At 33.5% G+C, this 27,599-nt stretch overlaps 3 protein-coding genes across 3 annotated transcripts; 2 read left to right on the forward strand and 1 right to left on the reverse strand.

The window, feature by feature from the left end:
• The first annotated feature begins 14,019 nt into the window (after positions 1-14,019).
• LOC148177909 (uncharacterized) lies at positions 14,020-16,012 on the forward strand. The gene has a single exon (XM_088033421.1). It carries the CDS (start codon positions 14,020-14,022, stop codon positions 15,862-15,864), a length of 1,845 nt encoding a protein of 614 aa, XP_087889547.1. The 3' UTR covers positions 15,865-16,012.
• A 3,436-nt stretch (positions 16,013-19,448) lies between these two features.
• On the forward strand, positions 19,449-20,615 carry LOC148177910 (very long chain fatty acid elongase AAEL008004-like). Its single transcript, XM_088032655.1, has 5 exons — positions 19,449-19,679; positions 19,727-19,914; positions 19,961-20,092; positions 20,138-20,380; positions 20,430-20,615. Exons 1-5 carry the CDS (start codon positions 19,619-19,621, stop codon positions 20,595-20,597), a joined length of 792 nt encoding a protein of 263 aa, XP_087888781.1. The 5' UTR covers positions 19,449-19,618; the 3' UTR covers positions 20,598-20,615.
• Positions 20,616-23,071: 2,456 nt separating this feature from the next.
• On the reverse strand, positions 23,072-24,865 carry LOC148177911 (uncharacterized). Its single transcript, XM_088032645.1, has 2 exons — positions 24,714-24,865; positions 23,072-24,671 (listed from the first exon to the last, which is right to left on the reverse strand). Exons 1-2 carry the CDS (start codon positions 24,819-24,821, stop codon positions 23,193-23,195), a joined length of 1,587 nt encoding a protein of 528 aa, XP_087888771.1. The 5' UTR covers positions 24,822-24,865; the 3' UTR covers positions 23,072-23,192.
• Between the last annotated feature and the right edge of the window lie 2,734 nt (positions 24,866-27,599).

Raw genomic sequence — 27,599 nt, forward strand, 5'->3', positions numbered from 1 at the left:
AAACAGACCCCAGGACGCTGCAGGCGAAGTTAAACCTAATAAAACGTGTTTATTTATGTGATAAAATAATATAAAATGGTGTGCTTACCTGGACATAGTTGTCTTTCACCTAACAATTTCGTTTTCAAGAAGTGAAAAAGACAGTTACTTATAGGAGTCGCTTAAATGCAAAAATCTGACATCTGCAGTCAACCCTAATTTTCGAAGCAATTGAAAAAGATAAAATTAATAATAATTTAATGATAAATATGTATAATAATAATAATAATAATAGCCATAATATATATATACAGGGTCCGGCAACACTTGTGTCCACCCCCAAAATCGTCTTTAATTTGAAAGATAAAATTTTCAAAATTTGCATACGCTCACAGTTGACAAAGCTCTAGAAGCTGACGCAAAAATTTTATTTTTATCACTGATAGTTTTGACGTCGCGACGCCTTCAAAATGTAATTTATAGTTAATTGTGAGGATTTGTGATATCAATCCCTAATTTAATTTTTTTTCAATATAAATGTGTTAAAAATATCTCAGTTGTCATTTTAGATTTAATGCAAATTGTCTTCAAAATTTGAGAAAAAAATGCTGTTTTATCAAGTTAGTTTCCAAGTTCATTACGTCAAAATTGGGAACTACGTTTACACCCATCTGTCAACATCTTGTGTCACAAATGAAATCTATCCTTTGGCTCGCTTTAGATTGTAACAAAAGTCTTAATTGGTGAAATAGTCGCTTTGTCGATGTTAATTAACGATTTCTGGTGTCCATAAAGCGCAACATGCCCATGTTAATCAAAATTAACCTTTATAAGAGTGAATGAAGTGACTTGTGAAATTTTGGTGTAAACGTAGTTTGCCACTGCGCTGTCATAAATTCGAAAACTAACTTGATAAAACAGCGTTTTTTTCGCAAATTTTAAACACGATTTGCATTAGATTTAAAATAAAAACTCAAATATTTGTATCACAGTTATGTTGAAAAAAAATTGAATTCGAAAATATTTCCGCAAAAACTCAAAAATCGCTAAAATATTATACTTCTTAGGCGTCGCGACGCCAACCAAACCGTTATAAAAAACAAATTTTTGCGTCAGCTTCTAGACCTTTGTCAACTATGAGCGTATGTAAATTTTCAAAATTGTAACTTTAAAATTAAAGACGATTTTGGGGGTGGACACAAGTGTTGCCGGACCCTGTATATATATATACAGGGTGTCCCAGAACTCGCGCAGGACCCGTTAACCACAGATTCTGTATAGTTACTTGTATAAGAATTTGCAAAAAAAAAATTTTTTAAGTCATTAGATTTTGAATTAGAGCAATTTAAAGTTGACCAATCACAAACTTTCAACTAATTGTACCTGAACTACACTTTGCTTGTTGCTTAGCAATATCAAAACTGCCAGAAGAATACATAGAAGGAATATTAATTATCACTGGTATCAGCATGATGGAGCACCTATCCATTCTGTTCTTAGTGTTAGAAAATTTTTAAATGAACAACATCCAATTCGGTGGGTAGGGCGCGGAGGTCCAATATCTTGGCCCGCCAGATCCCCAGACTTCACACCTTTAGATTTTTTTTGTGGGTTCACGTTAAAAACTGTGTTTACCGTGTACCAGTAAAAATGTTGATATTTTGCGACACAGGAGTCAACAGGCGATGGCTGAAGTAACACAACAAATGTTGGCAAATGCCAGGAACAATTTATTAGGAAGACAAGGCTTTGTATTGAAGTTGGGGGTGGTCACTTCGAACACTTCATTTAGTTAGTTTAGTTAGTTTAATTTAATTTCGATTCCTTTCTTTTGGTTTAGTTAAGTTTAGTTGCTCTTAGGTGAAATGTCATTGTGACAGAACACACCAAAGTTGATCAAACAATTTATGGATATTTTTTTTCAACAATTCGCATAAATGTTTCTAAGGAAACGCACTAATTTTTTGAAAATACCTTTCGAGAAAGAGATTTGATTGGTTGAAGTAAAATCGTTTTTATTTGAATACTAAACATTATTTTACACTTTTTCTTGTGCAGTTCGTTTCAAATTTAACATTTGCATCCGCTGTTAACGGGTCCTGCGCGAGTTCTGGGACACCCTGTATATATACACCTTCGTAATTTATAAGCTTTTAATTTATTTATTAAATAAACAAAATAAAAAGCTTGTAGATCACGAAGGTGTTTTCAAAATTTGTATAGAATCAATTGGTGACAATTATGAAATTTATATTGGCTGTGTTAAATTTGGGACAGATACAGATATTGTGATTTACAATTAGGCGACTGTTAATCTCTTACCTGCATGTTAACACACACTAACACAACAGCACTAACACTACCACTGCGCAAAAAATGGGTTCACTTACACTCCGCGAAAAATCGCAAGCGCATCATCCCAACACCAAAAAAAAGAAAATCCTACCTTGTGAGATCCAACGTCGCCGTCATCTTCGTACACGGACTTACTGCAATAGAAATGTTTTATTAGTCATTTTACTCGCATTTTCAAATTGACGATAGAATTTTATAGCTGTAGCACTAAAATTACCAAAATTGCGAGTTTTAAGGGAGGATTTCTTATATTTCGGCTTGCCTTGAAAATAATTTTTTTTTAAATTGGGTCCTTTGATCTACAATGTTGCAATTTGGCAGAGTTAATAAACGATTGAAAACTAGCAATTTCAACAAATTTCATAGCTGTAGCACTACGAATTTTATTAACTTACCCTTTAGTCCTGATCCCGAAGCGGTGTCGGCAGGCTCCTACCACTGCATCCCCCTCTAGGACACAGGAACCACTCACTCACTTCGTTTCAAAAACGAACTTTTAAGACACTAAATTATCTCGCGCACTAAAAATGACTTCGGCACTGTGTTACGAAACTCGAGCTTAACTTTAACACTCGCGGAAGACGCGGTTTCGACGGTTCTTGCGAGGAGGTGACGCGATCGCGGAAGTTCCGAATTTACGAAGAGTTATAAAAAGAATTGTATTCATTCAGCTAAACATAATTTTCTCTTACCTGTATGTTAACACACTAACACAGTGTCACTACCACTTGTCAAACAACTCACTTACACTCCGCGAACAATTCGTAAAGAAAAACATTCCATCGCGAGGTCCATCGTCGTTCAAATCCCGTCACCCAGGAGGAAAAAATCCTACCTTGTTGGATCCAACGTTGCCATCGTCTTCGTACACGGACCTACCTTTAATCCTGATTCCTAAGTCGTATCGTCGCGCTCCTACCACTGCATCCCCCTCTAGGAACTGGGAACCAGGAACCACTCACTCACTTCGTTTCAAAAACGAACTTTTAAGACACTAAATTATCTCGCGCACTAAAAATTACTACGGCACTGTGTTGCGAAACTCGACTTTAACTTTGACACTCGCGGAAGACGCGGTTTCGACGGTTCTTGCTAGGAGGTGACGCGACGCGATCGCGGAAGTTTATTATATTCATTTAGCTCCGCGAAAAAATGCAAACGTAACTCTGAAGGAGAAACATCGCATCGCGAGGTCCATCGTCGTTCAAATCCCGTCACCCAGGAGGAAAAAATCCTACCTTGTTGGGTCCAACGTTGCCATCATCTTCGTACACGGACTTACTGCAAGAAAAATTTTATTAGAAATTTGAACCGACATTTTGAAGTTAGCAGTTAACTTACCCTTTAATCCTGATCCCGAAGCTGCATCGACAGGCTCCTACCACTGCATCCCCTCTAGGAACCGGGAACCAGGAACCACTCACTCACTTTGTTTTAAAAACGATTTTAATTTTATTTTTAAGACGCTACAGAAACTGAACTGAACTATCTCCCGCACTAAAAATGTCGGCACTCGAAATTAATAGTGAAATTAAAATAGGAGGAACATTAAGAAGAAAAGAGAACATTAATAGATGAAATGACAAAATTAGAAACGTCGTAAAATGGTGGAATGGAGGAAATTTTAATAAAAATAATGTTCAGATGAATGGGTGGTTGGCCAAAGTGACTCATCGAAGATTGAACAAATAGGACACCAGTTGGAGTTGAAAAGTGTAAAGTGGCAAGAAAAAGTGAATAAAATTCGGGTGACTCTCTCCCCATTTTTTAATAAGAAAAAAAGAGAACATTGAAATAGATAAAATGACAAAATTAGGAGCGTCGTAAAAAGGTGGAATGGAGGAAAATTTAATAAAAATAGTGTTCAGATGGCGAATGAATGGGTGGTTGGGCAGAGTGACTCATCGAAGATTGAACAAATAGGACACAAGTTGGAGTTGAAAAGTGTAAAGTGGCAAGAAAAAATGAATGAAATTCGGGTGACTTTCCCCGTATTTTTTAATAAGAAAAAAGGAGAAAATTGAAATAGATAAAATGACAAAATTAAAAACGTCGTAAAATGGTTTAATGGAGGAAAATTTAATAAATGAATGGGTGGTTGGGCAGAGTGACTCATCAAAGTTGGAGTTGAAAAGTGTAAAGTGGCAAGAAAAAATGAGTGAAATTCAGGTGTTTCTCCCCCCATTTTTGGTCTCAAAATACACCCCTTTTTCGCGAACACAGACACCGTAGGGGATCTTGGTGGATTCAAAATGAACTCGGCTCCCGGAAGTCCACCATGTTTAACGAAACAAAAGTTTATCCCGTGAGTGAGCATCTTGACCAAGGTGTCCCGTAAAGTGTGTCCACCCTTCTAGCAAAACTAACCGAACATTTACTTTCAAACTAATCGCCTTGAAAAATAAATTACATAAAATGATTCTAAACCCTATTCTGAACGCTATGGTAAATTTTGATTCGAAGGGCAGTTGTGCTTTCAAACGACAGCTAGCTAAACTCCCGTCCCTATAGTGTCCTCGTCCCCCTCAACATGATGTTCGTTCATCGCGCGCCCACATACTAAGGTCTGTCGGCTACCAATTGTCCAGTCGAGGCCAGTTTTTCGGTGGTGCCAAATGAATACTGTCCAACCAGTGTTGGAGAAATGAAAGCAAAATACCTCAATAGTTCCGTTCCAACCATTATGGTATAACACAATCCGAGCCTGGGGTATTGAATGACTAACATTGGCCCTGTTTCTAGGTTAGCATGTGATGCGACCGGAATTCTCCTTCGGCTTTCTAGCTAAGTCCCCCCGCCTTAAGGTTCATCCACCCCCTCTAAAGTCAAATCGTGGAGATATGCAGATACAGCTTCAACTAAATGCGCTCTGAGAGTTTAGAGCTGCAAATGAAGTCATTCGTACCCGACGTCTGCTGGTCGGTATCGGATTGACACCGTCGCACCATTAGCTCATATAACCTGAACTGAACACCTTTAGAAGACTCCGTAACTGCCGTAACTTGACAAACTAATGTGTCGGCTATGTTTCCATAGACGCACGCAAAAGGTACCTAATTTCCTAAATGTGTGTGCCTACGTGGATGAACGTGGATCCCCTTACTAGTGTTGGTATGCTTAAGTGTACAGAGTAGGTGGCAGTAAGTGTAGTGATGTTAAATTATGTGCAGAATACAGAACATACATGGATGTTTCCATAAACTCACGCAAAATGTGTGTGTATCTAATTCCCCAATTTAGTCTACCTATTTGTTTCCCCTTGGTTGTGTTGGTATAAAATAACTGGACAGAGTTTTCCAGTATTAAGAAAGAGAGGACAAAGAAGCTCATGGTTGTGTTGGTATAAAAGAACTGAACAGAGTTTTCCAGTATTAATAACGAGAGGAAATAGAAGTTCATGGTTGTGTTGGTATAAAAGAATTGGACAGAATTTTCCAGTATTAAAAAGAGAGGAAATAGAAGTTCATTGTTGTGTTGGTATAAAAGAACTGGACAGACTTTTCCAGTATTAAAAAGAGAGGAAATAGAAGTTTATTGTTTGTTGGTATAAAAGAATTGGACAGAGTTTTCCAGTATTAAGAAAGAGAGGAAATAGAAGTTCATGGTTGTGTTGCTATAAAAGAACTGAACAGAATTTTCCAGTATTAAAAAGAGAGGAATTAGAAGTTCATGGTTGTGTTGGTATAAAAAAACTGGACAGAATTTTCCAGTATTAAAAAGAGAGGAAATAGAAGTTCATTGTTGTGTTGGTATGAAAGAATTAGACAGAATTTTCCAGTATTGAGAAAGAGAGTTCATTGTTGTGTTGGTATAAAAGAACTGAACAGAGTTTTCCAGTATTAAAAAGAGAGGAAATTGAAGTTCAGGTGGTAAAACGCAAAAAAGTCATAGAAAGGAGGAATTTCATTTCAATAGACATGAGACTAAGAAAAAGTATAAAAAAGATAAAATTGGTAAATGAAGAAATGATGCAAAAATGCAACAAAAACAGTGAACTATAAAGATGCAACTAAACTGTCCTACCTTAATCCTTCGTCTTACATTCTTCAAGATGTTCCAAGATTTCGAGTGAAAATTCCGAAGTTACGATGATATCTGCAACAAATAAATACGTATTAAGGCTCTGTCCTACCCCGACCGAAGTGCATAGGAAATAGCGCAAAACGCCATTACTTTTTACGGCCACAAATTAAGAGTTGGAGTTTTGATTTTTTTTGTACGTGTAGATAACATCGAAATGTACCCGGGAAACTCTTTGATTTTTAACAATTTCTTATAAATTTATTTAAAAAAAATAAAAACTGAAAAAACGCCATGTCGTTTTACGGGCGCAGTTTTAGGAATTTTTGCTTGAACTACGACTCGATAGTTGAGGAATTTGATTCTACATCCGGGAAACTCCTTGATATTTTCCCCACATGAATAGTTTCTTTAGAAAAAAATAAAATGTAATGTAAAAATTATTCTCAATTTTCTAAAAGTCGGCAACCAACACTTCAATGTTCCCATGATTTACAGCCCCTCACAACAGGGAATCTCTAATCCTAATCACGGTGCGACGACTACAGCTCGACCGACCGGCGATTGACCATTGGGACCCCAAATTTATACCTATTTCCTACCAAGAATTGAAGACTGCCGCATCTGAATATAATAACATTTTAACCCTCATGCAAGATTTCTAAAAATAAATTTTAATACATTTTGTCGACATTTTAATAATTAGATTAACGATTGCAAGAGATTTTTAATCGTTAATCTAACTAAAATGTCACTGTTCAAAACCTTTTTATTTTCTCAGTTGAGTGTGGTATTTTGAGTTTAGATTTAATGCAATCAAACTCATCTTTATTGACAAAAAATTCGCTTTTGACTCTTGAAGCAAACCTTAATTAACAACTTGCATTACAACATTGCATTTAAACAGTTGTATATAGGACAACGGATTATTTGCATTTCATACATTGATTGTTATGCATTTTATTGCAACTTATAATTTTTTGAAATTTTAGTATTTTATATGTATTTTAAATATTGATAACCATTCCATAACATTAAAATCATAAGTAAAATAGAAAAAGAATCTCTTTTCTATGTTTTTTTTAACTACTTATGTTAAAAATTGACGTAACAAAAAGAACGTGAAGGTTATTAGGTAAGGATGTCCTTTTGGTATGTACTTTGTTTACATTACATAACACATTCAAAATTAATTTGAATTTGTTGCACAGTGTAATTTTGAAAATAAAATTGTGATGGTGCACATTTTTTACTTGAAATATAAAGTTTATTAGATGATGCGCCATCATTTATTATTTCTCTTTATAATTCATTTATTATTTTCGAGGGACATAATATTTCGAAATCGGGAAAACGTTCGAAACAAACTCCAAAGCCAGGCAAATTCATCTGCCTGGTTTATTACTAAACTTTTGTAGAAAATATGCTAATTTTACAGACGATTTTCACCCTTATGGATGATTGGCATGTGTCAAATGGTTAGTATGTTGGGTTGCATATTTTTCAAAACACGAATTTTAGTTGAGGGGTAGAACAGCCTTAAGTATCGAATATTTATGTACAAACAATACACGCTTACTTTTAAAAAAACCGTCCTACCTTTAAGTCCAGGAAATCAGTAAAACTCACTAAAATTAATTAATAAAGTCCGTAGCACGTCTTTCTCACTCAAAATTCAGAGCACAACTAAATAAATGATGGCTTTACAAGCGTTATTAGATAACGATTATTTAACTCTTTTTTTTCAAAAAAAAATCACTCCGAATCTATTTGTAACTGACCTTCCTTTTCACTGATTAGGAACAATGCAGCTCCAATCAATTACGTATTCTGCGTTAAAAAACAAGACTAAAACGTACGGAGAACTGCTATATTTTAAAGATGACAATTCGTTATTACTTCGCCTCTCGTCTTCAGAAGTCGGAAATATTGAAACTAATCAATCAGAAATTTACCGAAAAATACGACACAATTTTTGTTAAAACTCTTTCCTTACAATAAAAACTTGTTGTGTTTAGCCTGCTTTCCAATAATCAGATTTAATAATAACACATTAAACAAAATTTCGAATTTTTAAAGCACGTCGATTTTAAACGAAACTCCAAACACGCGTAAAAATTAATAATGAAGCGTTGATTTCACTATGCAACAAAATTTAAACTTTTGATTTTCGCTGTGACGCAAGCGGTTTTGAGCCTCACCAGGATTTTCAGCGAAAAGCAAATTTCAACAAAGGTTTATTAGTGTGATCTTTCTTTTGTTCAATTGGACTTGAAATTGGCCAGAATATTCGCGAATTTATCAGTGTTCTTATTCAACTCTTTTTCTGTCAAAAAAAACCTAATTGTTGTCGGTGGTTCGGTAACGCTCAACTTGTCTGCCCTTCAACTAATTACATAATTGCAGAAATAATGTAATACGTAAGACCTAAAAGAATTTCAGCACGGTGGCGTAAGACCACTATGGAAATTTTCACGAAAAATCCAACCAAAAAAAGAACAGAATTTCTAGTAACACTTGAAATAAATTTAAAATTGCAAGATTAATATTGGGCGACTAATTTAAAAAAAATGTTTCCGTCTAAATAGAAAATTTTCAAAATTCTGAGAGCCATGTTCAAAGTTTGTTCATCATATCCAACAGTTAAACGCAGATCCTAGATATACATTTGAATGAAAAAAAAGTTTAAATGTATTTAACGTCCTTTAAAACCCGATTATTACTAAGCATAAACACTCTGTATAGTAAACTGCTTTTGTTAATAGAAACGAGTCAAAAAAAGCACAATCAAACGCGCCTAACGATTCTCTGAATTAAAAACTCTCCAAAATGTCTATAAATGAATATAGGGTAGTACTTTACCTAACAAAATATTTTCTCAAAACAGCACTCTGTAGCACACATCTCTGAAACGACCGTCTTTATCAAAAGTCAAAACACAACTGTTTTCAATAATGAGATTCAATTTCCTAATTGCCTATAACAAAGACGTTTACTTTTTTCTTGAGCGAACAAAAAGTACCTAATCAACTGGCGCTATTGCCATAACCAAGGGTAATGATGTAATGAATGACAACGATTTTTCAAAAAGGTAGAGTTCCAAAATAAATCCAAATATACGAAGGGTAGACAAAACAAATCTAATTCATCTAATAATGAAAGAGTAGCAACAATAGTGCTAGAAAAACGATAGAGAAAACCTGTCGTAGGTCCACAAAATTGATTTACATTCTATTTTAAACAATCGAGTTTTGGTTTTCTTAAAAGTAGTAACTTCCTCAAATTTCACTAAAATTACGAGAGTTATCAATTTTAGTGAAGCATTTGGGCATTAAAAATAAAATTTTCTATTTATCTTTTGATTTACAATTTTGCAATTTAATATTTGATTAAAAACTAGTAATTTCCCGAAATCTCATGACTGTAGCACTAAAATTACCTTAGTAATACTTTACCTTACAAGATATTTTCTCAGAGCAGCACGAAACAACCGTCTTTATCAAAAGTCGAAACACAACTGATTCTAATAATGAGATTATTATGTAATTTCCTAATTGCTAGCTGCCTTTTTCTTGAGCGAACAAAAAATAATCAGTTTTTCGCGTTGTTAAAAGACATGCGGAAAATACCATTTCGGCAATATTAAAACCAATCAATTCGAAAATTTACCAAAAAATGCAATGCAGTTTTTGTCAAAACTGTTCCCTTACATTAAAAACTTATATTTGGACTGCTTGCAATGATCAGATTGAATAATTGCAGATTAAACCAAATTTCGAATTTTTAAAACGAAACTCCGAACACGCCTAAATAATAAATAATGAAGCACTGATTTCAGTATGCCACAAAATTTAATCATTTGATTTTCGCTGAGACGCTGATTTTGATTCCTTGTTAAGTATGCAATAAGACGTCTGGGTCACATCAGGATTTTTGGCGAATTTGTCATATTTCCTCCAGAAAGAAAATCAATCAAGGCATATTTTAACGAAGGTTTATTTAGTGTGGCCTTTTTTCATATGATTGAACTTGAAATTGAGCACAATAAGAGCGAAGTTATCAGTATTGCTATCAAGCTATTTTTTTGCCAAAAAAACGAATTGTTCGTCGATGGTGCCGAACCTAACCTTCAACTAATTACGTAATTGAAGGATGAAATGAATACATGAGACCTAAGTGAATTTCAGCACGGTGGCGTGAGACGACTATGGAAATTTTTACAAAAGATCCAAGCAAAAAAAACAGAATTTCTAGTACAGAACACGATTATAAAGTTGATTTGCATATGTGCTTTCAAATAAAATTTTAATCGCAAAATTAATAGTGGGTGACTAATTTTAAGAAATGTTTTCGTCTAAATGAAAATTCTTTGAGCAACCTTCTAATTTTGTTCATTGTATTTAACAGTCAAACACAGAACAAAAAAGTTTAAATGTATCTAACTTCCTTTAAATTCCGATTATTACTAAGCATAAATCCTCTGTATATTAAACTGCTTTTGTCAACGCCAACGAACTGAAAAAATAGACGATCAAACGCGCCCAACGTTTCGCTGAATTGAAAACTCTTGAATAATATAGGGTAGTTCTTTACCTTGCAAGATATTTTCTTAGAGCAGCACTCTGCAGCACAAATCACCAAAACGACCGTCTTTATCAAAAGGCGAAACACAACTGATTCCAATAATGAGATTAATATGTAATTTCCTAATTGCTTATACAGGGTGTTATGAAAATGAATACACAAAATTAAACTAGTAAGAGAACTCACCAGATGCAACAATTTTTCTTAATAAAAAAAATCCGACATATAGAGAAGCACCATATTCGTGTATTCCATGTCGGTATAAACCATTTTGTACCATCTTTTGCACTTTAAGAACGATCTGATAACTTTGACACTATGAAAATTCACAACAGACTGAGCGTTTTTAATTAAATTACAGCTGATCAGGCGTTTTTATGACAAAAAGTTGTGATAAGGTTTTAGTAAAAAAATCTCGTTGCGGAAATGAAAGTGGATTTGTTTAGAGATATCGAACGGCTGGCCAAATTAAGGGCGGAAAAAGGCGAAAATCAAAATGCGTTTACGGAAAAAATTATCTAGAAAAATTGATGCGTTCTAACCGGTTAAATTATGTGTATTTAATTTCATAACTTATTAATGATTTTTTTGAATAAAATTTTTGTAAATTTCCAAAATTTTTTTTTTTTTTTTTTTTTTTAATTTTTGTAAATTTCCAAAATGTTTTACTTTATGTTAAACTTAATAGTTCTAAACACCACCGCATATTAGTTTAGAATGGCCATTAATAAAAAAGTGTTTTACAAACGGACTGATTTTTATGCTTTTTTGTTCTAAATATTTCGCTTATTTTTTGATGTATCAGTTTCGTTCTTATTCTCAACTGCTTGTATTCACATTTTCTTCTAAAATTAAGTATCAAACATTGGAAAAGACATTTAATTTAAAAGTTAAATGACTTGAAAATTCGATAACCTAGGGGTAGTTTTACGAATAGAAGTTTATGTCTGATTTTTGAGAATTTTTAAACTTAGAATTAGTAAAGAACACTTTCAAAAACACTTTCCCGCTAAGTTTAAATCGATATCATTAAAATTGTCTAGTTATGAGTGAGATAAGCTAAAAAATTTTCAATCGAAGCTCTAAACTTTGCAGATAATTTACGACTAGGCTGATTTATAAGCGCACCCTCATTTGCGGTTTCTTGACCAGCTTTGGAAGTTGTAAATCAAGGGATTTCTTCTAAAATTTTTACCTGCTTGTTTCGCACAGAAGATAATAAAATGGTTACAATTAGAAGAGCGTTATTAAAAGTGCTAATAAGTACAAGCACATCGAAGTTTCATTATGCTTGATGTATGAAATTATAGAAACAACTATGTAGAATGAAAATTCATTTAATTTATAGTCATGTTTTCAACTAAAGTCTTTCAATGACACACGAATTAATTTCTCGACTATTTCACGGTGTTGGACGTAAAATTTAGAAAATGAAATTTAATAAAATAGTAATTTATTATTATTTTTCTTATTACATATTTTATTATTTATGTTTATTTTTTTCTTATTTCACTAGAATTTAAAAGTTCATCAATGAATAAAAAATGTTGAACGAAACAAAATTGTTTTGAATGGTATGACTCTATGGAGCAACCTGACCGGATGCAATTTACCTGATGTTTGCAATATTGGATTAGAGTTTATCTAAAAAACTGACCGGAGTTTTACTAGGTGATGACAATTTCTTTCATTTTGCCGCCGGCCGGTTCAACTTTTACTGAAAAACCCACTAAATCTTGTTCCTTTGAGAACAATATAATTTTTTTTGGGAGAATAAAAAGGTTGACTTCTGGTAACTAGAAGAAAATGGAACATACATTGTAAATTCAAATCATAATTGGTATTACCAAATCCAAGGGCAGTTAAGAATAATACAAAAAAATGTGTATTCTGGGTGTTTGGTTTGGACAAGAAAGTGATATGAAATATGAATATAATTATGAAGACACAACTTTTTGGAAAAAAAAATGGAACCAAAATTGATTAAGTTTTATTTTGATCACATGTTGCTGGAATTAATTGACTCTAGGAAACAAAGATTGTCTATTCCGAGTTTGTATTACCTATGTATTAGTTAATTGTCAATATTGTAAATAAGTACCTATTATGTAAATACCACTTTTCTTATAAATACTTACTAACATGTACATATTATACACATTATTATACTATGTATTTTGTATCTTTTGAGTATACCTTCATACCAAATACGTATCTATTTGAAAACAAATAAAATTAAACATAAAACAGATAAGTTTAGTTTTTGTTAGAAAATTTCTGTGTGGCATTCTAATATTAAATAATACTTTAATCTATTTATTATTGACTAGTTAAATTATTTTTTGAACAACGTACTAATGTACTTACAATTTTAAAATAAAATTTTTTGATTCATATTATTTTACCCATGAAGAAGTATTTCTACCAGACAGAGGCAAAATAAGCATTTATCATTTTACGATAGCACAGTTAGGGGTGTTGTAAACAGAGGTACCGCTTGACAACCTTCCCGATGTGACAGCTCAGCTCCTTTCGTCTTTGAGTGGTGTTAGTGGTTATGCAACCAAGAATACCCGTTGTAAGGCTAAATTCAGACTGAACTCTTTCATTTCTTAGCATCATCTCTTTACTGCTTTAAATGCGAGGAACTCATCCAACTCAAAAAGAACATCACCAAAAGTGCGGGAACTTCTTCGGGATTCCGTGCAGAAACGAAGATCTTCACCACACGTCGAACAACTCATTGAAGAGTTTCTGGAGCAACAGGAAGAGAGCGTCGTCGGGGTGTGGTGACCATCCTAAGTCTTGTTCTGTGTTCTTCAGTTGGTCATATGCTTGATGCTGGTGGAAGAGGTCAGAGGAAGCTACCAAAGTGCCATCAACCCAAAACTGTCGGAATTTCTTGTAACAGTCCTTAAATTTTTTGTTTTTTTGAGTAAAAAACATGAAAACAAACATTTGAATCATCGTCCGATTAGATAAGAATTCCGAGTATCGAAATCTACGTTATCGGCAGCGTTGATTCGCCAACTTATCAATATCCAGTGCGAATCCTCCCTTTGTATCCTGTGCTCTTTCGCAATGAAAATCGTGTTGATTTTGGCCACTCTGGTCCTCGCGACTTCCGCTTGTCGCGAAGTCTTCAAGAACAAAACAGTCTATGACTCCTACACCTATTCGTACCGGTATTCCAGGTACCGAACGAAGATAGACAACGTCACAATCATCTGTTCGAACGTGTATTCCATCTCGGAAATCTTCTACACGTTCTCTGAAGAACTCTACGACCAAATCCTTCAAGTCACAAATTCTAATGTTTCCACGCTGCGTTCGAACGACTTCTCCGAGTTTGATGGCATCAAGAAGTTGTTTCTGAGTGGGATTCACCTGAAGGAGATTCAAGCGGGTGCTTTTTCGGACCTGGGGGAGTTGCGCGAGCTGTATTTGGATCACAACGAGTTGACTGGGGTTTCTGCAGGAGTTTTTACAGATCTCGCGGGTCTAAGACTGTTGGATTTGAGTGAGAACAAGATTGCGACGATTGCGCGAGCTGCATTCACCGGTCTTTCGTTCTTGTGGAACTTGGATCTTCACTCCAACGCGTTGGCGAAGCTGGAGGACGACATCTTCGAAGGTTTGAGTCGGTTATCCTATCTTAACTTGTCGGGAAATCCTCTGGAAGAAGTGCCGGTGAAAGGACTGTCTTCTTTGGACTACTTAGGACTTGCAGGGACTTCGGTGAAGAAGGTCAGCCAAGACGTGACGGTGGTCAGTTTGGATTTCGCGGGTAATAAGTGGAGTTCCGTTGATTTTTCAACACTTCCAAAGGCGTCGATCTTCAACCTGTCAGACAACGCGTTGAGTTCTTTGACCAACGCAGAGGAGTTGACGTCCTGGTCGCTTCTTTTGAAGAACAACAACTTCAAGGTTTTCAACAACAGTCTCAAAGACCTGAAGAGGTTAGACCTGGCCAACAACTCCTTGGAGAGGATCGATGCCACACCTTTCCAACAATCCCACTCAATCTTAATCATTGATCTCAGCTTCAACAAGATCTCCATCGTTCCTGAAGACACTTTCCAAGGACTGTCATCACTGAGTTACTTGTACCTCCAAAACAACAACATTTCAACTCTTGATCTCAAATTGTTCAAGGATTTGGGCGCGTTAACAGTTCTTGACTTGTCCCACAACAACATCGCGAGTCTTCAATTTGGAATTTTCACCAGTTTGCGGAGCTTGAGAAATTTGGACCTCTCCTTCAACAAACTCAAGAAGATGACTTCTTCACTCTTCTACTCGTTGTCTTGGTTGAGCACCCTCGACCTCGCTCACAACAACATTTCGAAGTTCGACGCCGAAGACGTGAGTAAGCATCTTCCGAGTCTTCGCTACATCTCTCTGGATGGTAACAACTGGCAATGCGAGGATCTCATCCAACTCCACAACAACATGAAGTTAGTTCGAGCTAACATCACCAATGGGGAGTCGTTCGATGTTGAGAACTTCCAAGGAGTTCCGTGCAAAAGCAGCGAACGTGTTCAAACCTCCTCCAACTTCTCCTCGCAGGTTCTTCTAGACGAACTCTCCAAGAGCATCGACGAGACCATCAAGGATTCCAAACTCGAGAAGTTTCTTAACGAGGATTTCGAGCAGTCGAACTTCGCCAAATTCTTCCAGAAGGAGTACAATGAGAGTGAAGCCAACAAGAAGGAGGCAGTGTCTGAAGCAGCTCCTGCTGCTTTAACTAAAAGTGAAGAGAGTGACGGAGGAAGCAACGCGGTGGCTATCATGAGTCTTCTTCTTCAGTTGGTGATGTGCTTGATGATGGTGGCTATGGCGTTCTTCGTGTATAAATACGTAAGAGGGGATGCGAAAAAAGGAATGCAAAGCGTTTCTCAGGTTGAGTTATCTGAAGATTATTAAAGATTTTTCAACGGAAATGAAGTTGTGGCTACGCCTGTCTGTTTTTACTAGCTAGATTAGATAAGATTTATGATGAAATCAACATTGTACGACGCCGACAGCCAAACAAATGCGCGGCTTATCTTCAAAATAAAATCTGTTGTTCAAATATTGTGTTTGTTTTTCCGTATTTTTGAATTGGCATCTTAAGTAGTAAAGAAAACAGAGGACAAAGTAAAGTCAAATAAGCGTTTGCTTGTCTTGAGGACAGAGTACTAGTTACCCAATGTAGCTCGCTTCGCTTTTTAATGGCGTAAATTTGTTAGATTTTTGGAATTCGATCTTATCTAATCAAACGATGATTCAGAATTTCATGCTGTGCAGGTAACAATTTCCAGTTGGGATCCCCTTTATCGAACACGAAGATATGGGAAAAAACAAATAAAAAAAAACGAAAATTTTGTTTTTTGGACTGTAGTTCTGACAGTTTTCGTGCTATTGCGATGAAATTACGGAAAGGCATTCCTGTTGATGTGTTTATGGACTGTGCCAAATCTCATCATTTTAGACCATAAGTTAAAAATTTTAGAAATTATTATGTAAAGCACTACTCTTTTCTCATAAGAAAATGGAGAATGTGATTAGCAACAAAAAAATAATTCGTGCGATTGGCTGGCAGTTTCTTTATCGAAGAAGTTTTTATAATAAAAAACGCACCCGAGCAACCAATTCGAACGTAACTTATCATTTATTGGCTGGATGTTTAAAACTGTTGTTTATTGGAGCGATTTCTTAGCTAAATCATGCATAAAAAAGTGGCGTTTATTCGAAATTTATAAAATTTGAGTTTCTTGTTCTACAATTTTGCAATTTGGTGGAGTTAATAAACTATTCAAAAGGAGTAATTTCCCCAAATTTCAAAGTTGTAGCCCTAAAATTACCAAAATTTCGAATTTTAGCTGAAGCAGTCGGCAATTTTTGTTTGCTCTTAATAATAAAAATTTCTAAAATTTAAACCTTTTGCTTTACAATTTTGAAATTTAGTGGAGTTATTAAACTATCCAAAAAGAGTTATCTCCCAAAATTTCATAGTTGTATCGCTAAAATTACCAAAATTACGAATTTTAGCTTAAGATGTGGCAAAGTTTTGCTTGTTTCTAAAAATGAAAATTTCTAAAATTTTGGTCTTTTGCTCTACAATTTTAAAATTTAGTAGAGTAAATTAACTATGTATTTAAAAGAGTAACTTCCCCAGATTTCATAGCTGTAACACAAAAACTAGCAAAACTACGACTTTTAGCCAAAAATGTCGTAAATTTTTGCTTGAACTTCTAAACAAAAATTTCAAAAATTTGAGTCTTCGGCTCTACAATTGTAAAATTTGGTAGAGGTAATAAACAAGTTGAAAAGAGTATTTTATCCAAGTGTTATAGTTGTAGCACTAAAATTACCAAAATTACGAATTTTAGCTAAAGATGAGGGCAATTTTTGCTATTTCCAAAAAGTGAAAATTTCTAAAATTTAAGTCTTTAGCTCTCCAATTTTGAAATTTGGTAGAGTTGATAAACTATTCAAAAGAACTAATCTCCCCAAATTTCATAGCCGTAGCACTAAAATTACCAAAATTACGAATTTTAGCTTAAGAAGTCGGCAATTTTTCTTGCTGTTAAAAATAAAAATTTCTAAAATTTGAGTCTTTTACTCTACAATCTTGAACTTTGGTGGAATTAATAAACTATCCAATATGAATTACTTCTCTAAATTTCGTAGGTGTAGCACTAAAATTGCTAAAATTACGAATTTTAGATAAAGATGTGGCCAAGTTTTGCTTGTTTCAAAAAATGAAAATTTCTAAAATTTGGGTCTTTTACTCTACAATTTTGAAATTTAATAGAATTAATTAACTATTCAAAAAGAGTAATTTTCCCAGATTTCATAGCTGTAACACAAAAACTACCAAAATTACGAATTTTAGCCAAAAATGTCGTAAATTTTTGCTTGAACTTACAAACAAAAATTTCTAAAATTTGAGTCTTTGGCTCTACAATTGTAAAATTTGGTAGAGTTGATAAACGATTCAAAAGAACTAATCTCCTAAAATTTTATAGCCGTGGCACTAAAATTATCAAAATTACGAATTTTAGCTTAAGAAATGAGCAATTTTTCTTGCTCTTAAAAATAAAAATTTCAAAATTTAAGTCTTTCGCTCTACAATCTTGAAATTTGGTAGAGTTAATAAACTGGACAAAATGATTTACGTCCCTAAATTTCGTAGTTGTAGCACTAAAATTACTAAAGTTACAAATTTTAGCTTAAGAAGTCGGCAATTTTTCTTGCTCTTAAAAATAAAAATTTCAAAATTTGAGTCTTTTGCTCTACAATCTTGAAATTTGGTAGAGTTAATAAACTGTCCAAAATGATTTACGTCCCTAAATTTCGTAGTTGTAGCACTAAAATTACTAAAGTTACAAATTTTAGCTAAAGAAGAGGGCAATTTTTGCTTTTTCCAAAAAGTAAAAATTTCTAAAATTTGAGTCTTTTGCTCTACAATTTTGAAATTTAGTGAGGTTAATAAACTATATAAAGAGAGAAAATTCTCTAAATTTGATAGCTGTAGGACTAAAATTACGAAAGTTACGAATTTTAGCTAAAGATGAGGGCAATTTTTGCTTTTTCCAAAAAGTGAAAATTTCTAAAATTTGAGTCTTTTGCTCTACAATTTTGAAATTTGGTAGAGTTAATTAACTATTCAAAAGAACTTATTCTCCCAAATTTCATAGCCGTAGGACTAAAATTACCAAAATTACGAATTTTAGCATAAAAAGTCGGCAATTTTTTTTGCTCTTAAAAATAAAAATTTTAAAATTTGAGTCTTTTGCTCTACAATTTTGAAATTTAGTAAGGTTAATATACTATTTAAAAAGAGAAAATTCCCAAATTTGATAACTGTAGCACTAAAATTACGAAAGTTACGAATTTTGGCTAAAGATGAGGGCAATTTCTGCTTGTTCTTAAAAATAAAAATTTCTAAAAATTGAGTTTCTTGGTCTATAATTTTGCAATTTGGTAGAGTTAATAAACTATTTAAAAATAGTAACTTTACCAAATTTCATAGATGTAGCACTTAAATTACCCAAATTACGAATTTTAGCTTAAGAAGTCGGCAATTTTACTTGCTCTTAAAAATAAAAATTTCTAAAATTTGAGTCTTTTGCTTTGCAATTTTGAAATTTCATTAGAGTTGATACACTAATTAAAAAGAGTAACCTTCCTTAATTTCATAGTTATAGCAATAAAATTACCAAAACTACGAATTTTATCTAAAGATGTGGGCAATTTTCGCTCGTTCTGAAAAATGAAAATTTCTAAAATTGGTGTCTTTCGCTCTACATTTTTAAAATTTAGAAGAGTCAATCCACGACTCAAAATTATTAAATAGCAACAGAAATCTCCTTGTTGCCAGCATAAACAGGCCTGTAAAAAATTCTAAAAACTCTCGCGACAGAAACCCGCAGTATTCATTGCAAACAGCCTAAACACGTAAGCAATAACTTGCTTTCAGTCTATCAACCGCTTGTCCAAAAATCCCCGAATCATCCCAACAGGTCAAATACATGTAAAAATATTATCAACTTCTATTGTTAGTTCAGCACTCATGTATTTTCAGTGAATTCTGTTCAAAAATTGGCATGACGCAAATCTAACTCATTTTTTGCCGATATGATTTAAGAAACTATAATATTCATGATACTCGAAGGAGCCACTTCACTCCAAGATGTCGGCGCAAGAGTCGCTCAACCTGTGGGATATTTTGACCGATTCCACGGGTCTATCAGGTAAACCAAAAGACCAAATCTAATCAAACCAATCTTTGAATTTTCAGACCCCCGAATGAATCTCTTCTTGATGAAATCGCCGCTGCAGCTCATCACAATTCTTCTAATTTATCTCGCGGTGGTTTTTCGAATCGGACCAATGTTCATGCAGAACCGAAAACCGTTTTTTTTGAGGAACACAATCATTGGATATAACATCGCGCAGATTTTCCTCAACGCTTTTATTTTCCTTAAAGTAAGTCGTTTTAGTTGGAGTTTTTGATGTTAATTTGGTGATTTAGCTGGTGGAAGGTAGTGCCAACTTAAATTTAATTTGCTCGCCGTCTGACAACTCCAACAGTGATGCCAACCTCGCGGAGCTGCGATTGCACTACTACTACATCTTACTGAAATATTTAGACCTGATTGAAACTGTGAGTTTAGTGCTTTTAGTGACTTTTTCTCTAAGAGTTTTATAGGTGTTTTACGTCCTGCGGAAGAAAGACCGGCAGATTTCCTTCCTGCATGTTTACCACCACGTCGGAATCTTGACCGCTGCCTGGATTTCCGGGAAATATTTCCCAGGAGGACAGGGACTCTATGTCGGGATTTACAACACAGCCATCCACTGCATCATGTATTGCTACTACTTAATTTCCTCCTGGAGGCCAAACAACGCCAAAATCATCTGGTGGAAGAAGTACATCACAGTTCTCCAAATTGTAAGTGGCTCTGAAGAGTCTTCACATGTTGGTAACACTGTGTTTGTAGGTACAACACTGCATGATCTTCATCAGTCTTGTTCCAGCGACTTTTAACGTCAACTGCTCGTACCCCAAAAGCGGCTTGAGTTTATTCAGCGTCAACGTCTTGGTGATAATTTATCTCTTCGGGAAATTCTACAAAGAAACTTACTTAGTAAAAGAAAAGGTGAAATAAAGCTGATTTCTATTAGTATTTATTTTCAAAGTTTTTTTTTTGGTTCTTCTTCTTTCTTTCTCTACAGCTTTTGTTCTTGAGCCAGTTTTTAAAAGCCGCAAGAGTTCTTTTCGTTTGCTAAAACTGATTTATGTAGAGTCGAGTCCTTGTAATTAGGACACATCGGAGATCAAAAACTAGAAAAATTTGTTGATTTTTTATAATAGTTATTTATTGTATTAAGTACGAGAGTGTTTTCAGTCAATAAAACACGAATGCAATACAACATTTTATCCACAACAGCAAACACAAAAAAACCTTTTTATGATTTATTTTATTTGTGTTTGTCAAATATGGGGGCAGATAGATAAATACACTAACGTTCAAAAGTCATGCAAGCACTCTTCTCATCTAGCTCATTTAGGGTTTTAGAAAAGCCAGCATGTTTTTTGGTCTTAAATTTGAAAAAATATTCTAGTCATAAACTTCCCTGAGGCGATTATATGCTATACATCAAAAATTAAATATTTTCAAATTTTTGTTATTAAAATTCGTATTTTTGTTGGTTTTTAAGTTATAATAATGAAATTTAGTGAAATTACTATTTCTAAAGTGATCATTAATTGGGCTTAAGTGCAAAATTTTAGAACAAAAAATATAGATTTTAGAAAATTTTATTTTAGGACGAGCCAGAAACTTTCCACTTTTTGATATTAAATTTTGTATTTTTGTTAGTTTTTAAGTTTTGATAACGAAATTTGGTGAGATTACTATATATAAAGTGTTCATTAACTGCGCCAAAGTGCAAAATTTTAGAACAAAAAATATACATTTTAGAAAATTTTATTTTAGAACGAGCCAGAAACTTATAACTTTTTATTATTAAAACTCGTATCTTAGTTAGTTTTTAAGTTTTGACAATGAAATTTGGTGAGGTTACTACATTTAAAGTGTTTATTAACTGCACCAACGTGCAAAATTTTAGAACAAAAAATATAGATTTTAGAAAATTTTATTTTAGAACGAGCCAGAAACTTTCCACTTTTTGATATTAAATTTTGTATTTTTGGTAGTTTTTAAGTTTTGACAACGAAATTTGGTGAGATTACTATATATAAAGTGTTCATTAACTGCGCCAAAGTGCAAAATTTTAGAACAAAAAATATACATTTTAGAAAATTTTATTTTAGAACGAGCCAGAAACTTTCCACTTTTTGATATTAAATTTTGTATTTTTGTTAGTTTTTAAGTTTTGACAACGAAATTTGTTGAGATTACTACATATAAAGTGTTCATTAACTGCGCCAAAGTGCAAAATTTTAGAACAAAAAATATACATTTTAGAAAGTTTTATTTTAGAACGAGCCAGAAACTTATAACTTTTTATTATTAAAGCTCGTATCTTAGTTAGTTTTTAAGTTTTAACAATGAAATTTGGTGAGGTTACTACATTTAAAGTGTTTATTAACTGCAGCAACGTGCAAAATTTTAGAACAAAAAATATAGATTTTAGAAAATTTTATTTTAGGACGATCCAGAATCTTTCCACTTTTTGATATTAAATTTTGTATTTTTGGTAGTTTTTGAGTTTTGACAACGAAATTTAGTGAAATTACTATATATAAAGTGTTCATTAACTGCGCCAAAGTGCAAAATTTTAGAACAAAAAATATACATTTTAGAAAATTTTATTTTAGAAGGAGCCAGAATCTTATAACTTTTTATTGTTAAAACTCGTATCTTAGTTAGTTTTTATGTTTTGACAATGAAATTTGGTGAGGTTACTACATTTAAAGCGCTTATTAACTGCACCAAAGTGCAAAATTTTAGAACAAAAAATATACATTTTAGAAAATTTTATTTTTGAACGATCCAGAAACTTTCCACTTTTTGATATTAAATTTTGTATTTTTGTTAGTTTTTAAGTTTTGACAACGAAATTTGGTGAGATTACTACATATAAAGTGTTCATTAACTGCGCCAAAGTGCAAAATTTTAGAACAAAAAATATACATTTTAGAAAGTTTTATTTTAGAACGAGCCAGAAACTTATAACTTTTTATTATTAAAACTCGTATCTTAGTTAGTTTTTAAGTTTTAACAATGAAATTTGGTGAGGTTACTACATTTAAAGTGTTTATTAACTGCACCAACGTGCAAAATTTTAGAACAAAAAATATAGATTTTAGAAAATTTTATTTTAGGACGAGCCAGAAACTTTCCACTTTTTGATATTAAATTTCGTATTTTTGGTAGTTTTTAAGTTTTGACAATGAAATTTGGTGAGCTTACTATATCTAAAGTGTTCATTAACTGCACCAACGTGCAAAATTTTAGAACAAAAAATATAGATTTTAGAAAATTTTATTTTAGAACGAGCCAGAAACTTTCCACTTTTTGATATTAAATTTTGTATTTTTGTTAGTTTTTAAGTTTTGACAACGAAATTTGGTGAAATTACTATATATAAAGTGTTCATTAACTGCGCCAAAGAGTCAGGGAAACTCGTAAATACAAGAATTTTTTGCACAAAATAGACTTGCAAATTGGACCGAATTTGCTCGCATCCTTCTCTGCTAAATAAGATCAAACTAACTTTTTATTGATATTGACGAATTAACACAACTCCATCTCGGATACTCTTTTTCTCTCAAACATCTTCAGCGTGTTCAAACCAACATAAAACAACAACACCAAAAGAATCAAAGTTAAAACAACACTAACAAACACGAGGATGTTGTCAGACCCTTCTGGAACCCCCTGGAAGGTTATCTTTTCCGCCTTACTCCCATTGGGCGTCCCCTTCTCAACCACCACCTTAAAGTTGCTCAAAAAGTTGAAAAACCCACTCCTTTTGAAGTCGCCGTCGAAGAACTTCACAAACTTCGAATTATCAAAATCGAAACTTTGCGGAGTTTTGGTGGCAGTTGACAACCACGAAGAGTCTTCACAGGCAATTCCTCGAAAGTTCTCCACGTCGAACGATCTTCCTCGCAGAATATTCGACGGACCAACTTCGACATTCGCAAGCTTTATCAGTTCTTGACACTTCCAAGGGTTGTGGTCCAAAGAAACCTCTGCCAAGCGCCGAAAATTAGAAGCTTCAAACGACGAGATTTCGTTGTAGTCAAAGTACAGCGCCCTCAAAGAGCGGAGAGAGTGCAACTTGTCACCCAGCGTCGTCAATCTATTGTCGGAGATGTTCAACACTTGCAAACTCCACAAGTTGTCGAAGACGCCGAACTGGAAGTCTTCAATGAGGTTTCCTGACAGGTCCAAAGACGCGAGCTTTGTCAAATCGCGGAACAAAACTAAATCGATCTTCTTGATTCGATTTCGGCGCAGAACTAACGTTTCCAAAGAGGTACAGTTGTGGAAGAGGTCATTGTCAAAGACTGACAACTTGTTGTGACCGAAATCTAACAACAGGAGCGAGGATGGTCGTCCAAACAACTCCTTTTTGACAATTTCAAACTTGTTGCGGCCCAAATTGAGCTTTGACACTCGTAAAACTCCAGTGATGGTTTCAAGTTGATTGTTGTCAAGATTTAGACTCTCAGTGTCAAGATCCTGACTATTGTCAACAGTCATTATGTTGTTGTTCGACAGATCCGTGGTGTTACTTCTGGGAAACAACTTGAAGTCAACTGTTGTGATTTGTGAGAACGACAAGTCAAACTTTGACATGCGGTGATTCGACAAGTTGTCTGACATTGTAGTCAAAACCGTCTGTGACAAGAGGAGAGTGTCAACTTCTGGTAACTCCCTAAAAGGGAAACTCCCCAAAGGGTTTCCGGTGAAGTCGACGTGTCTTAACTTGTCTAGCCCTTGAAAGAAGTCGTCACTCAATGTTGTCAAATTGTTGTTACTCAAGTTGAGTCGTGTCAAAGATGACAAACCTGTCAAAGCCACCTCTTCGATTCCTCGAATGCTGTTGTTTTGTAACTCAAGCACCTGCAAGTGTTGTAGACTGTTGTACACACCATGAGAGATTTTCGTTATTTTGTTGTTGTTCAGATACAACTCCTTTAAAGCTGTCAAGCCTCTGAAGGCTCCAGGTGACACTGTTTTAATCCCAAGCTCGCTAAGAACCAACTTGACAATCGTGGAGAATTTTGATAGCTCCATGGGACTCACCACTGGAATCCGCGAGTTTTGCACCGATAAGAACTGCTCATACTGGTGGTCTTGGTAGTTGTAAGAAATTTGACTCAGAGAGAAGATTCCAGAGCACACTATTGTCATTCTTCGGGTGATGGGCGCTCGTGTTATTGTTCTTTCGTTGCCGTAGTTGTCGAAGTCGTACTCTGGTTCGAAGATGTCGATAATTTTTTCTTCGCGGCATGAGTTGGAGAGGTTACACAGTGCAGACAAGATTAGAACTGATAGAGTAAGATTCATTTTTACCTGAAAAAAAAGTGAAGAAAGGTGGGAAAAATTGAAATTTTGACTTACCGGAGTTTGAGTGTGGTTTCCAATTGTTATAAGAGCTTCTTTGTTAGTGAAATCAAGACGGAAATGAGCGTGTGAGCTAACAAGTGATAACAGAATCAGTTCTGCTAAAAGTGAAGAGAGGATAAGCAATGGAAAATTGTGGAAAATTATCGTATGCTAAGGGGCCTTAAAATTTGAGTCTTTAGCTCTATAATTTTGAAATTTAGTGGAGTTAATAAACTATTCAAAAAGAGTAGTCTGCCTAAATTTCATAGTTGTAGCACTAAAATTACCAAAACTGCGCATTTTGGCTGAAGATGTGGGCAATTTTTACTTGTTCTTAAAAATAAAAATTTCTAAAATTTGAACCTTTTGCTTTACAATTTTGAAATTTAGTGGAGTTATTAAACTATCCAAAAAGAGTAATCTCCTCAAATTTCATAGTTGTATCACTAAAATTACCAAAATTACGAATTTTAGCTAAAGATGTGGCCAAGTTTTGCTTGTTTCTAAAAATGAAAATTTCTAAAATTTGGGTCTTTTGCTCTACAATTTTGAAATTTAGTAAGGTTAAAAAACTCTTTAAAAAGAGAAAATTCCCCAAATTTGATAGCTGTAGCACTAAAATTACGAAAGTTACGAATTTTAGCTAAAAATGAGGGCAAATTTTGCTATTTCCAAAAAGTAAAAATTTCTAAAATTTGAGTATTTTGCTCTACAATTTTCAAATTTGGTAGAGTTAATAAACTGTTCAAAAGAAGTAATCTCCCCAAATTTCATAGCTGCACCACTAAAATTACCAAAATTACGAATTTTAGCCAAAAATGTCAATTTTTGCTTGTTCTTAAATAAAAATTTCTAAAATTTGAGTTGTTTGCTCTACAATTTTGCAAATTTAATGGAGTTATTAAACTATTCAAAAAGAGTAACCTCCCTAAATTTCATGGTTGCAGCACTAAAATTACCAAAATTACGAATTTTTGCTTAAGAAGTGAACAATTTTTGCTTATTCTTAAAAATAAAAATTTCTAAAATTTGAGTCTTTTACTTTACAAATTTGAAATTTGGTGGAGTTAATAAACTATTTAAAAAGAAAAACCTCCCTAAATTTCATAGTTGTAGCACTAAAATTACCAGAATTAGGAATTTTAGCTTAAGAAGTCGTCAATTTTTGCTTGTTCTTAAAAATAAAAATTTCTAAAATTTGAGTCTTTTGTTCTACAAATTTGAAATTTTATGGAATTAATAAACTATCTAAAATGAGTAACCTCCCCAAATTTCATAGTTGTAGCACTAAAATTACCAAAGTTACGAATTTTAGCTTAAGAAGTCGGTAATTTTTGCATGTTCTTAAAAATAAAAATTTCTAAAATTTGAGTCTTTTGCTTTACAATTTTGAAATTTGGTGGAGTTAATAAACTATCTAAAGAGAGTAATCTATCCAAATTTCATAGTTGTAGCACTAAAATTACCAAAGTTACGAATTTTAGCTAAAAATGAGGGCAATTTTTGCTATTTCCAAAAAGTAAAAATTTCTAAAATTTGAGTCTTTTGCTCTACAATTTTCAAATTTGGTAGAGTTAATAAACTGTTCAAAAGAAGTAATCTCCCCAAATTTCATAGCTGTACCACTAAAATTACCAAAATTACGAATTTTAGCCAAAAATGTCAATTTTTGCTTGTTCTTAAATAAAAATTTCTAAAATTTGAGTTGTTTGCTCTACAATTTTGCAAATTTAATGGAGTTATTAAACTATTCAAAAAGAGTAACGTCCCTAAATTTCATGGTTGCAGCACTAAAATTACCAAAATTACGAATTTTTGCTTAAGAAGTGAGCAATGTTTGCTTATTCTTAAAAATAAAAATTTCTAAAATTTGAGTCTTTTACTTTACAAATTTGAAATTTGGTGAAGTTAATAAACTATCTAAAAAGAGAAACCTCCCTACATTTCATAGTTGTAGCACTAAAATTACTAGAATTAGGAATTTTAGCTTAAGAAGTCGGCAATTTTTGCTTGTTCTTAAAAATAAAAATTTCTAAAATTTGAGTCTTTTGTTCTACAAATTTGAAATTTTATAGAATTAATAAACTATCTAAAATGAGTAACCTCCCCAAATTTCATAGTTGTAGCACTAAAATTATCAAAATTACGAATTTTAGCTTAAGAAGTCGGTAATTTTTGCTTGTTCTTAAAAATAAAAATTCCTAAAATTTGAGTCTTTTGCTTTACAATTTTGAAATTTGGTGGAGTTAATAAACTATCTAAAGAGAGTAATCTATCCAAATTTCATAGTTGTAGCACTAAAATTACCAAAGTTACGAATTTTAGCTAAAAATGAGGGCAATTTTTGCTATTTCCAAAAAGTAAAAATTTCTAAAATTTGAGTCTTTTGCTCTACAATTTTCAAATTTGGTAGAGTTAATAAACTGTTCAAAAGAAGTAATCTCCCCAAATTTCATAGCTGTAGCACTAAAATTACCAAAATTACGAATTTTAGCCAAAAATGGTCAATTTTTGCTTGTTCTTAAATAAAAATTTCTAAAATTTGAGTTGTTTGCTCTACAATTTTGCAAATTTAATGGAGTT

The sequence above is a fragment of the Gnatocerus cornutus genome, chromosome 3 (genome assembly GCF_029298725.1).
Source record: "Gnatocerus cornutus isolate USDA-ARS CGAHR chromosome 3, icGnaCorn1.1, whole genome shotgun sequence".
Lineage (NCBI taxonomy): Eukaryota > Metazoa > Arthropoda > Insecta > Coleoptera > Tenebrionidae > Gnatocerus > Gnatocerus cornutus.

Excerpts from the sequence above, each read along its gene's own strand:
- LOC148177909 (XM_088033421.1), top strand. The coding sequence starts at position 14,020 with ATGAAAATCGTGTTGATTTTGGCCACTCTGGTCCTCGCGACTTCCGCT.
- LOC148177910 (XM_088032655.1), top strand. The coding sequence starts at position 19,619 with ATGTCGGCGCAAGAGTCGCTCAACCTGTGGGATATTTTGACCGATTCC. Across the intron at positions 19,680-19,726 it reads CGATTCCACGGGTCTATCAG|ACCCCCGAATGAATCTCTTC; the intron begins GTAAACCAAAAG and ends TTGAATTTTCAG. Across the intron at positions 20,093-20,137 it reads ATTTAGACCTGATTGAAACT|GTGTTTTACGTCCTGCGGAA; the intron begins GTGAGTTTAGTG and ends AGAGTTTTATAG.
- LOC148177911 (XM_088032645.1), bottom strand. The coding sequence starts at position 24,821 with ATGACAATAGTGTGCTCTGGAATCTTCTCTCTGAGTCAAATTTCTTAC. Across the intron at positions 24,672-24,713 it reads AAAACTCGCGGATTCCAGTG|TTGGTTCTTAGCGAGCTTGG; the intron begins GTGAGTCCCATG and ends ACGATTGTCAAG.